Source organism: Amblyomma mixtum, chromosome 1 (genome assembly GCF_055824585.1).
Source record: "Amblyomma mixtum isolate Tamu chromosome 1, ASM5582458v1, whole genome shotgun sequence".
Lineage (NCBI taxonomy): Eukaryota > Metazoa > Arthropoda > Arachnida > Ixodida > Ixodidae > Amblyomma > Amblyomma mixtum.
In genome coordinates, this window is record NC_143012.1 from 193,870,163 (window position 1) to 193,882,839 (window position 12,677).

Genomic DNA, 12,677 nt, shown 5'->3' on the forward strand with positions numbered 1-12,677 from the left:
ACGTGGCAGTCAACATAACTTTTCTTTTTGTCTTCCGTTCTTGTTAAGATTCTTGAGGCTTTACTGCCACAACGTTGCCTTTTTCTCTGTGAAAGAAAAAAAAAGATTAGCATCCAATAACGCAATTCCGCCATCACCTTAGGAACCGAAAACAGAACTAGTTTTTTGTCAAGTAGAAATTCAAACACTGTCAAAAAAAAGTTATAATAATATTTAAAATTGTATATTTTGTTTATGGTTTAGCATTTCCCAAACTTGCTATCAAAAGTTACGTGAAAACAATAACTCTTATTTTCACGCCTACCGTTTTAATAACTACTTTTGTTATTCCCACGGTCCCCGTCGAAACAGTACCGAAACAACACACACACGTGCCTGCCCAGTGGATGTCGTCGGCGGCGGCTAGCGCTTTGCGGTTGAGTGTGGCGTAAGGCGCTCGTCGGTTTCTTGCTTGCTGTTGTTGTTCGATCTTTGTGAGACATGAAGGGTAAAAAGTCTAAGGGGCCTCGGAAGAAGCACAATCCTGCGGCACAGAAGAAAAAAGAGCCGGAAGAGGTGAGCATCTCGCTTTTTTCCAGCGTGTTTGACAGTGCTTTCCGCGGTGCTGTTGGTGCTGTCGCGTTCAGCAACTTCAATCGGGTGGTTTCAAGTGATCGCATCGCCGTCCTGTACACCTGATTACCCCTGATACGTGTTGTTGCATTTTCAAACTTAAAAATCGTGCTCCGGTGTTGCCAAACCGAAGTCAGTACACTTTGGATCCCGACTGTCAGTCTTCACAGCTGCGTGCTTCGTTCAATTCCTGAATGCAGGAAACCTTTTTGGAGGATGAATCGGAAGAGGAGGAAGACTTTGACAGCATGAAACTTGATGCGGCGGCAGCGGCTTCCAGCAAGAAGAAATCGGGGGGTTTCCAGGCCATGGGTGAGTGGAACACGCAGTAGCGAAACCGTCCTTACGCGATTCTTGTCAGCTTGTCGCCAAAAAGCGCCGGTCTTTTCACGTTGCCTTGATAGCGCGGAGTAGAGTGCACCAAACAAGGCTGTGCTGTTCCCGTGCCGCTTGTTTCTAAAATTTTTGAAAGAAAAAAGAGGGCTATCAACGAAAGTTTAGAAGAGAACGTGTTTGTTGATTGTCAAGGCCAAGTTACATCTGTATGGTTAATGCCACATATCCGTAGCATTGGCGTGCCATGTGCTCCGTCCATCAATCGGTCACAGTTAACTGTCGCCTACTGCTTTAGTTTTGTCCATTTCACAGTGTACGTACGTATCAGGTGGTGCATGACCAGTGTCTGAAGAACAGTGCTGATTGTCTGAACATTTCCTGCGCGTCAGCATGGACTGCTAGTGTGAATACTACAGGCCAGTCAAATCCATATCCTGTCTAGAAAATTACTAGGAGCTTCTTGCACACTGTTTAGTTTGCATGTGTTTCTCACCCAGCAGTTGTCTCCGAGCCACTTTTTTTGTCTGGAGTTGATGTAACCGTTCTGCAGAGTTTGTGAGATTTGAAAACGGACTAGCATAGCCTTGTTAAGTCAGTTTACATCAGTTAAATCAGCTTAAATTGGTTAAATTAGGCAAGTCCTCTGCCGACTAACCTGGCCAACAAGATTTACGTTTCCTTCCCATTTGTAGGCCTCAGCCACGCCATCCTGAAGGGCATCCTGAAACGTGGATATAAGCAGCCAACACCGATACAGCGCAAGGTGAGTGAATGTAAAGCCGCTTGCATGCAGGAACTTGGCTGTTTTATTGCTAAATTTTGGGACTGGCCACCATGAGATGCGGGTAAATAATGGCCCACTTCTACATTTTAACGGATTTGTGACTACAGCAACTAATTTCATGGCACTAGTTTTACCTACCACAATAGTGTGTGCTCTTGAAGAGATGCTGAGCACGAATTGAAGTTGGCCTTTATCAATAGAATACCTCGTTTAGGTGCTAAAGAAGCTTCTTGCATTAAAATTGGAGCTTTTATAATCTGGGAAAGGCCAGAAAAAGAAATGCACTATCATCATGAGCAACAGGAAACAGCCAACTTTTAAGCAAAACTGTTCAGTCTCTGCTGTATATGCAGATGTAAGGCCTTATTCACTCGGATCAGGCCCACGCTTGTGTAAGGGCTACTCACCCAACTTGGCATCAGAAAATATGAATGAAAAATGGTTGCTAAACAATTGCATGCCTCAAGTTTACATTTTTCCTTGCACAACATGTTCTGCCAGGAACTACCAACAACATAGTAGCTTGGCCTTATAATATTGTGAAAGTACAATTTATTCCTCTAACGCATCTGGTAGCAGAGCTAGCAAGAAGGCAGGCAGGGTGAGAGCCACCTGGCAGCAATGGCCACAGGTCTTGCACGCGAAGCGCAAGTTTCAAATTGTCAACCAAACTATCATTATGGTTGAGTGCTAAGTTCGACTGCTATATGCATATGTCTCTGCCTTAATTATTATTCGTAATAACTTGGGTGTTGTGATGTTTGACAACAAAGGGATCTACCAAACTGGTTTGCTTTGAGGGGTTTCCGCTGGTGATCTATCTGCTTGAATTTAGTAAATGCGTTGTTGCTATTAACAGTAATGCGTATGCTAGTTGTACATCAGGCATGTGCTAGTGTACTGTGCGATGTCAGTGCACATTTAATAATCCCAGGTGGTCAAAATTTCTGGAGCCCTTCACTGCGGCATCCCTTATAGCCTGAGTTGCTTTGGGATGTTAAACCCCGACAAGCCAAACCATTTGTGAAAAACATTGTTTTTTGGCAACCATAGACTTTTATTTGTGAATTGTGAGTCCTTGAAGGAGCAGATCAGTTGCAAGGCACAATAAAGCCACCAGCTTATTGATCCTTGTTCCATTTAGCTCTCTCTCAGTGCAGGAACTTACGAAAATGAGAGTTCCTGCGCTGGGAGAGCACATTTTTTTTTTTTCAGCTTTTAAAAAACCGTGTGATTTTTGGCCACCAACTTTCACCTGTTCATAGAAAAGAACCTTGCGAATCTCAGTATAACAAAAGTTTTAGATCCCATTTTTTTTTCACAATTCTTTTGGCCCTGAAGATCCTTTTCCCCACCTAATCAAGATGTCTGGGTATAATAGATTTGGCCAGCAGTAAACGGAACTGCACATCGATCAGAAGCTACCAATGCTGAACAGGTAATGCTGTGTTTGTGTGTGTGTGCATGTGCGTACAGGCCATCCCCGTGATACTGGAGGGCCGTGATGTGGTGGCCATGGCGCGCACGGGCAGTGGCAAGACGGCTGCCTTCCTGGTGCCCATCCTGGAGCGGCTGGGGGGCCGCTCTCCCCACACGGGACCCCGGGCCCTGGTGCTGTCCCCCACCCGGGAGCTCGCCCTGCAGACGCACAAGTTCGCCAAGGAGGTTGGGGAAGCCTTCCTTGCTTTCTTGGTCACGCTCAGTGCCAGCCCTGTTTGTGGCCGCTCAAGTTGTGCTGAGGATCTGGGGAGCTGGCACTAGTGTAGCTTAAAACGGAAATCCTATTTAGGGCAGGTAGCGACAGCTGATCCAGATCGCGAGAGGGAAATAACTAGAAGAATAAGGATGGGGTGAGGCGCATGTGGCAGGTTCTCTCAGATCATGAATGGCAGTTTGGCAGTATCCCTCAAGATGAAAAGTATACAACCGCTGTATCCTACCGGTACTCACCTATGGGGCAGAAACGTGGAGGCTAGCAAAGAGAGTTCAGCTTAAGCTAAGGACAACGCAGCGAGCTATGGAAAGAAAAATGATAGGTGTAACGTTAAGAGATCGGAAGCGGGTGGTGTGGGTGAGGGTACAAATGCGGGTTAATGACATCCTAGTCGAAATCAAGAGGAAGAAGTGGGCTTGGGCAGGGCATGTAATGCGAAGGCAAGACAACCGCTGGTCCTTAAGGGTAACGTAATGGATTCCAAAAGAAGGCAAGCGTATCAGGGGTGGCAGAAAGTTAGGTGGGCGGTTGAGATTAAGAAATTAGTGGGGATACGGTGGCCGCAACTGGTGAAGGACAGGATTAATTGGAGGGACATGGGAGAGGCCTTTGCCCTGAAGTGGGCGTGGTCAGGCTGGTGATGATGATGATGACTGAAAGTGCACCTATTGAAAGAAGACACAAACTTACAAATGTTCGACTGCATGAGCATGTCACGTTTAGTGCGTACAAATCCCCTCTGCCCTTTTGTAACATGGTGTTTGAAGGCACGCATTTGTCTGGACATGAGTTTTGTGTTTGGCATCACAGTTTAGAGGGGTGGTCAGCTGTCAAATGTGTTTGTTGTGGTGGGCTGCTAGGAAAAAGCTGTATTCGTTCCAGCTGGGCAAGTTCACTGACCTTCGGTCAACGGTGATCCTGGGTGGTGACAGCATGGAGGACCAGTTCGAGGCACTGCACGAGAACCCCGACCTGCTCATCGCCACACCAGGGCGTTTCCTGCATGTTGTGATGGAGATGAGCTTGCGGCTCAATTCTGTCAAGTACGTCGTCTTCGACGAGGCTGACAGGTATGGCTCTTGCTCTTTTCGCTCTCTCTCTGCCTCTGCATTCTCTTGTCCCTTGTCTTGTTCATTGTCGAAAGAGATAAGCACAACAGAGCAGTTGCAGTTGAAGCTGGATTCAAAAAATTGACAGAAGTTCACAATTTTCTATTGCTTGGAGGTTTCCGTTACATACAGTTCTTGCAAAGGCTCTTTGGGTAATGTGAAAATGAAACCAGACTAACAATTCATTTGATGTGAACTCGCCTAGGAAATGTTTACAGTTATGCCTTGTTCACATTCATCCTAACCTGACTATGGCAGTGGCGGCCGCTATCTACGGCACAGCTTGCACGATGCCGCTTACCTGTGGGACGCGGGGATAAGAGAGGTGGTGGAGATCCCTGCATCTTTTCACAAGTCTCCTCACCCATCCTTCTTGGCTGCTGTTGCCCTGAGAAACGGACTCACAGGGACATCCTTGAACACATTTTTTCACAGCATCTGCGTAGCACTGTTGGTTATAGGACCCACCTCGTTTTCTGTATCGGACATGCATAAAGTCACACCATAAACAGTTCAAGCTGAGCAAGGTTTATCTTTATACAGGAGAACCCTGTTGTCGCCTTCCCTGGTGCTTTTCCCGGCTGCGATGTCTTCGTGACCCAATCCCATCCAAGCTCTTACAGGAACTCTAGCAGTGTTTCCGCTTCCTACATTGCGAATGTCACTTCGCAATAGCGCTTTACCCCGTGCCCGCATTTTCACAACCTATGTTTAGCGCGCACGCAACGGTGATCTCAGAATGGTCAAGCACACTCTAGACTCCATCCGGCACCGCTGTGTTCAGTGACTTGCGGTTTGTTGCACCCACGCTGAAGCCAAGCACACATAGGAGCAGCATGGACCTTGTTGTGACTGTGGTGCAGATCAATCACCACTTTGGCACGAGTGTGAAAGGGCGGAGGCGCGAAAACGAAACTATGCACCCCAAATGCAGGGGTGCAGTGCTGTACGAGGTGCAGTTTCACAGGTTGGCACTGAGGCATTTTTCTGTCGTCTACATTTGCCTTGTCACCTGCAGACTGCATACATTATTTTTAGGTTCCAGTAGATGAGGATTGTGTAGGATTAAGGCACCTTGTAAACAGTGCAAAAGCTTGTATGCATGCCCAAACCTGGCCTGCTCTGGGTGCTTTCCTTCTCATCAACAGCTGTTGAGGTGGAGAGAAAGCCATTGCAGGGCGCTTAGGGCATTCGGTGCATATGAACGATTGCAAGAACCGCAAAGCCTTGCAAACCCCAAAGAAGCATGCTGCCCATACTAGGGCATGGACAATGACATGCATTTTCTCACATGCCTTTTCCAGCTGCTGTGTTTCTTGGCTGGTACAGTTTCTGTTTGTCTCTGTGAGAGACATAACAGTGGGGTTCTACTGTATCACATGTGTTCACACCACAGGATTCAGTCTAAGCACCAAGCGTGGCACTGATGTAGTTTTCACCGATGTGTGTTTCAAGTGCAGTCCAGTTTGGTTAGCAGTGTGCATTTGCTAACCACAGATGCACAAGCAGATGCATTTGCACAGAGTCCCGTGATGCATGTCGCCCTCTCCTCTCCCCTGGCAGGCTGTTTGAGATGGGCTTCCAGGAGCAGCTGAACGAGATCCTCCACCGGCTGCCCGAGGGCCGCCAGACACTGCTCTTCTCGGCCACCCTGCCCCGGCTGCTGGTGGACTTTGCCCGGGCGGGCCTCGCCGAGCCCGTGCTCATCCGCCTCGATGTCGAGGACAAGCTCAGCGACCAACTCAAGGTCAGGCCCCCAGTCCGCTCTGCAAAGCACCGCGGCAGAGACAAAGAACCATTGCACTTCTGATGTTATGCACATCTCACAGAGCTGTATATGTAGCTCCTGTCATAATGTTGGGTTTTCTTATCTGGGTTACCATATTTACTCGCATAATGATCGCGCTTTTTTTTTTTAATTGATGCAAATTTAGGGGTGCGATCATTACGTGGGGTAAGTTTTTTATGAAAAATTTTTGAGCACCGAAAACGCAAACAAGTTGCAGGCTGACAACCCTTGTCACACGGGCGTGCTACCCGCGGTTACGCTGTTAAACGCGGTTATCGCGAATCGAGCTCGGTGATCTCGGCTTACGTCGTTAACTGAGAACGCAGAGTGCGAAAAGCGCACGAGCTGACCCGCTTCAAAAACATACTTTCTTTGCGCCAAATCACATTCCAAGAGCAACGCATCAAATTAGGCAGTGTGTATAGTGCTGCGTGACGGTGCTTTTATGCAGCCTTCTATATCGTCCAATGGCACAGCAACGGCGTACAACAGCAACATCCCGTGGCGCTCAAGCTACGCATTTTACCACAGTTTCGCCGAAAAATGTCGGGTCCCTGCCGCATCATTGATATACTTAGGTGACACGTTCGCAACGCTCGAAGCACTGGATTCTGCACTCCCATATCCCAGGGCTTATTATTTACGAGAACAATAAAGTTTAGCCGGATCATCGCGTCACTTCGTTCGTTGCACCGCAACCCAGAACGGTGGCGAGCCTTGCGACAACGTTGAACCGTGATTCCAGATAACTGCAGTTAAGTTTGGTATCCGCAATTAAGCATAAGTGCATTTAGACTGCCCGTGTGACTGTAGGTCAGCCAACAGGCGGCTGCCGCTGCAATGCTGACAGAGCAAGATGGTCATCTGCACGTGCCATCTGTCAGAAAGATAGCAAGTGCAATCATCATCGGCTAGGCGGCAAGTTCGGGGTGCGATCATTACGCGGGGAATAAAAAAAATTTAATTGTGGCAACAAAATTCGGGGGTGCGATCATTATGTGAGTAAATACGGCACTGGGATAGACTCCTCATAGGCAGTCAGCTCAAAATGTCCTTGTGTGGACCTTGCCACTACACAGAACAGTCGCCGCTCCCCATCGCTTTCGAACTCTTTGGCCTTGTAGCTCTATCTCTGCATCTTGTCTTGTATTTTTGTGTTGCTTTGTTCAAGTGTGTAATGTTGTTTGCACTTATGCATCTGTTTTCAGTTGTTGCACCATTATTACTAATGTTTGAATTTCACCATACCCTGTCTTTTGTCTTATCTGTGTGTGTAACTTTGTAGTTCCTCAGCCGTGTTCTTTTCAGTGCCTTGCCTTTTGGAAACCACGTTGTTACTCTTGAGCTCTGTGTGTGATAGTGTTTTGCTGCAACATGATTCAGAGTAGAGTTTTTTTGATGTCCAATCTGCCGCCTGCGCTACATGTCTTCAGCCAGTGGTTAATAAGGTGTGAACCCTGTAGCTGGTCAGCTGTCCGAATCTCCTTTTCACTTTGGGGGGGAGATGTTTGTTGCTCCGCAACCTCCATACTTATAGAGTGTGCAGCGGTGGTTAGGTTAGCCCGATCAGTTATGGCAGTGTCTATTCTAGCAGCAACCGGAAGAATTTCCTGGCTGAAATTTGTTCTCTCCGTTCTGATTGGCTACTGAGGGTGCCGTGAGAATTTTTCTCTGCTTTTCATGGCCCGGATTCTCCCGGAACAGTTCATATTACTGTCAAACCTCATTACAACGAACATGGATATTACGAAATTACGAATTAATGACTATGTCAGATTGCTCCGAAATATTTTCAACAAACACATGCATTTCTCACTCTATATATATTTCGACCGCTGCTTGCCATAAAACAGATATATCAAGCTATCGAGCGCCAGTCTTTGCCAGGGCGGATCACAGGCAGCAGGTTTTGCCTCGCTACATGGGTGACTGGTGGTAGAGCGGCAAGCATTCGTGCTATACCTAGCTTTGCCAACATCAGCACAGAAGATATAGCACTGAGAAAAGGCAGCAGCCAGGCAGTCGACATTCGTTTGCACCTCTCGCACCCGACGATAGTGTCCCGGAACCAGTGACACGGTCAGTTGTAGCTTTCCAGCCGCCATCCTCTGCCCACGTCGACTATCACAGACGGAGGTGGTGAAAGCGGCGATAGCTTTCGTCCTGGCATCTAATTTTTTATGTGACACTGCTGTAATGCGAAGAAGCCACCTTGGTTGGTATTTGCCACAGCGTGCTGTGATGCTGTGCGGGGAAGGCAACTTAACTAGTGTTCGCCGCTCGGTTTTTTGTTGCCTCCGCAATCGCCGTGAGCTGCTTCGAAACAATGCTGAAGCTACAGAAAACATCTCGACCAGCTGCTTTCTTTCACTGACTAAATTTAGCTCGTCCATCGCGAGTTTTTTGGCGACGTTTTTTATTACGAATTTCGGCTATATCGAACCGTTTTACAATTTTTTACCAGTTCGCTATAATAAGGTTCCACTGCAGCCGCTGCTAGAACTAACAGTCACCCATGCCTTACCAGTGATCTGATGCAGTGTGAGCACAGTCCCTGTGTTGTTTCTTGCGGCCATTCTTGGCTACTGAGAACCTTTAGAGTTGTAAGCAAGATCCATGCAGCTCGACACAGCTGAAAGCTCACACAGTGAGTTTCCGCCTAGCGTGACTTAGTGACACTGGCGCACATCGGCAGTAAGGAAAACTAACTCGAATGTTAAAAGTGCTGAATGTGAATGTGATATCGGGCCGACGAAGCGAGCGTGAGGGAGAGCCAGGAAGTTTTACAGAATGAGAGTGAGGGAACACCTTTACTTTAATAGTGAGGATGAGGGAGGAAAAGCAAAAGGGAGGGCATTTACCGACCTCTGATCAATGCCACAAATAAAGATAAAAGACAAGCATTCTCGTATGCTTTCCTTGCTTTCACTGTCTGTTGGCTTGCTTCGCACGCATATCATAACAAGCCCTCTCATATCATTTACCCTTGTCTGCTGAAGAGCTCTGTGCTGCCGTGCATAATATTGCTCATTATGACAGCTTTATTAAACTCAGTTCACAACAAAAAACGGTGAACTTAAGCATATCTCTGAGCTTGCAGTATGTTATGAGCGAGCCAAGTGTATATGCCTCAGCAGGGCAATAGTACCTCCGCAGTTGCTTGAACCATATGTGTTCCACACTGCACCATACTGCCACTATGCCACATTTTAGGAACTGGTGCAGGGAAACACTTTGGAATTAAGTAAAGCTTTGCTCTAGCTAATGAAGACCCACATTGTAATTGCATTGCATTTACTTGCTTAGTGATCATTTCTTACCAGATGACTTGTACTCAGCTGAAATCTTGGTGTAAAATCAGCCTGATGGACAGTCCTCAAAATGGGCCATGGTTTGTATGCTTTCATTGATGAGCATGGGCATCAGTCAGTGAGTTAGGTAACCAGCCTTCTGCCAATGAATGACATTCGCCCTTCTCATTACCATCATCTTCGCCTTCCTTTCCAGACGGTGTACGTGATGTGCCGCAACAATGACAAGACATCCATCCTTCTCCATCTGCTCAAGCGGGTCATCAAGCCCGACGAGCTGACCTTCATCTTTGTTGCCACCCGCCACCACGCTGAGTACCTCCGGGAAGTGAGTTGCTCTCGTAGCTGTTTTGTTGGGAAACGCTAGTACTTGCAGATAACTTGGAGGCATACCGTATAAACTTGTGTAAGGGGCCACACTTTCTTTTTCTAGTTCGAGCGTCAATTTTGAAGGTGTGGCCCATACACGAAAAAAATTGACAGTCGATTTGAGTACCGTATAAACGCGTGTAAGGGCCGCACTTTTTTTTTTCGAGATTTGGGGGCCAATTTTTGGGGTGCGGCCCATACACGCGACGTATGAAAAAAAAAATTTAATAAAAACACTCCAATCGGAGAATGAGCGGCATTTATTCTATGTTCAATCGTCACTCGCGGAGTATTTCGACTCTGAGCTGGTGCTGTGCCCTGGTGCACGCTCATCCCGAAGAAGCTGCGCAGCATGTCCGCTGTCAACGTGTAGCCGTTGCTCCGCATTTCCATCACATAGCAGAGCAGCTCTTCTTACAGTTCGGGAAACTCGCACGGCTCGCCTCGGAAAGCGCGCTTTTTGCAGCTTGTGTTTCTCAATGCACCCTTTTGATAGCACGATCATCGGACGCACTGCACAGCCACGTCAAATTCCCTGTCCGCCGCACGCTTACTGACCGTGTTCGAGAGCTAACTCCCAGCCATATAGCTGATAACGTGCTTGCCCATCATGCTAAAACTACATCACTCGGCGGCAGCACGCGAAAGCCACAACTACAGAGAACGCGCTAACACGCCATAAAAGGCTGGAGCTGGCGATACTGATGCCGATGTAGATAGCGGGAAGACGCGGGGGAAAAAAAAAATTGACGATGATGATGATGGCTGCGGCCTCGCGTGCCATCCATGGACGGTTTTTGGAAGCTCTTGTGCGCGTGCTTGGCCTCTACGATCAAGCGCTCCGTGATCGAGCGCGCCGTTTTTCGCAGCCGGAGCCGATCGCGGGGGCCACGGCGCGTGCATTTAGAAGGCTATACCCGCCTGGGTCATGGAAAGTTCGGGTGCGGCCCTTACACGGATTTATTTTTTTTTTTAACATTTCCTTTGGGAAAACTGGGTGCGGCCCATACACGCGTTTATACGGTAGTTAGGCCAACTGCGAATTAGTTGCTATAGCACTTTAGTTTCCACTTCAGTTCTGGTGTTAGCATCCGTGAATCACAGATGGAAGTTGTTGGGATAGTGATAATGAGTTGATGCCCCATTTATGTGTACCGTATTTACTCGCATAATAGGCGCACTTTTTTTCCAGAAAATCCGGCTCAAAGTTCCGGGTGTGCCTATTACGCGGGGTAAAATTTCCGGAAATTTTTCTACTCGCAAAATTGAACATACCGCATAAACGCACTCGTGTACGGGCCGCACCCCCGTTTTCCCGAAAAAAATATTTAAAAAAAAAACGTGTAAGGGCCGCACCGAAACTTTCCACGACCCACGCCTTTGAAATGCACGCGTCGAGGCCTCCGCGATCAGCTCCGGCTGCGCGCAACGGGCGCTTGATCTCGGAGGCCACACACGTGCAAAGGAGCTTCCAGACGCCGCCCACGAAGGGCGCCCAAGGCCAAGCTTATCATCATCATCAATGTTTTCTTCCGCCGCGAGCGTTCACTATCTAATCGCCATCAGCATCACCAGCTCCAGGTTTTTTTTTTTTTGTTGTTGTTGCTATCAAGTGCCGGGATCTGCGGTAGCGCGTAGTTCATCGTGGTTTGTGGCTTTGCCGCCAAGCGTTGCTGTTTTAGCTCGACGGGCAAGCACCTTAATAGCTACACGGCTGGGAGTATGCTCTCGAACACGGCAAGCGTGCGGCAGGTTGGAAACTCGACGTGGCCGAGAAGTGCGGCAGTTGCGTCTGTGGCGTGCCTAAATTTTCGCACGTGACTCCAGGCGCCGAGGTTTTCGCGGGCCTAAGTCAGGAACGTTCCGGGCTGGAGATGAAACTTTCCAAACAGACGTTTAAAGTGAGCATCCCTGAAAACTGAGTGCGGCTGTTCTACGCAATGTCGTTGTATGTGCTGTGGGTCCGCAGCAGCTGCGACGGCAGCAGCACTAGTGTGGACCAGTAGTCAGTTCAGCAAAAACTTTGTTAAAATAAAGATTGGGGGTGGGGGGCGGCGAGGCGTCGGCTTGCAATCGTGTAAATACAGTATTGGTCACAGTGCCAAGTTCGGGGTGCGCCTATTATGCGCGGAAATAAAAAAATCTGATTTTTCGCGACCAAACTAGGGGTGCGCCTATTATGCGAGTGCGCCTATTATGCGAGTAAATACGGTAATTGGTCATTCCCTACTTTATATTCATAGATCCCTGGGAGTCCTCATAACACTCCTGGCACAGTGGTGCTGTGATTAAGCGATGTGCCGCTGCCCTGCGATGGCAGGTTCTGCCATTGGTGGGGCTTGTGAGACCCAGGTTTCTTTTCCCAAGCAACCTCTCGCGACCACTCATTAATTGAAGCGCCCTCTGTCTTCCAAGGTGGACACTATATATTTGTGTGTTTGTAAACACACACACACACCTGGCAGGTTGCCCGCAACCTGATGGGCAGGTTTTCGGTCATCGGATTTTTGTGAGAGTGGTGGTATAGTGGTGCTACTGCACTGAAAACATATAACCGCATTTTTTTCTCAGTTGCAAAGTCCAAAACAGGGTGCAGCCCTGACATGTGGTTATATATTAATTAAGGTGACTAATTTTCTGCACCGCAATATTT

The 12,677-nt window shown here is 47.9% G+C and overlaps 1 protein-coding gene across 1 annotated transcript in view; it reads left to right on the forward strand.

The window, feature by feature from the left end:
- Nucleotides 1-368: 368 nt before the first annotated feature.
- LOC149370389 (ATP-dependent RNA helicase DDX54) overlaps nt 369-12,677 on the forward strand; it is a 49,156-nt gene continuing 36,847 nt past the window's right edge. The window contains exons 1-7 of the mRNA XM_089561402.1: nt 369-555; nt 813-924; nt 1,641-1,711; nt 3,209-3,397; nt 4,329-4,516; nt 6,119-6,302; nt 9,852-9,983. Coding sequence (XP_089417528.1) covers nt 481-555; nt 813-924; nt 1,641-1,711; nt 3,209-3,397; nt 4,329-4,516; nt 6,119-6,302; nt 9,852-9,983 — 951 coding nt within the window. The 5' untranslated portion in view covers nt 369-480. The remainder of the gene's footprint in view (nt 556-812; nt 925-1,640; nt 1,712-3,208; nt 3,398-4,328; nt 4,517-6,118; nt 6,303-9,851; nt 9,984-12,677) is intronic.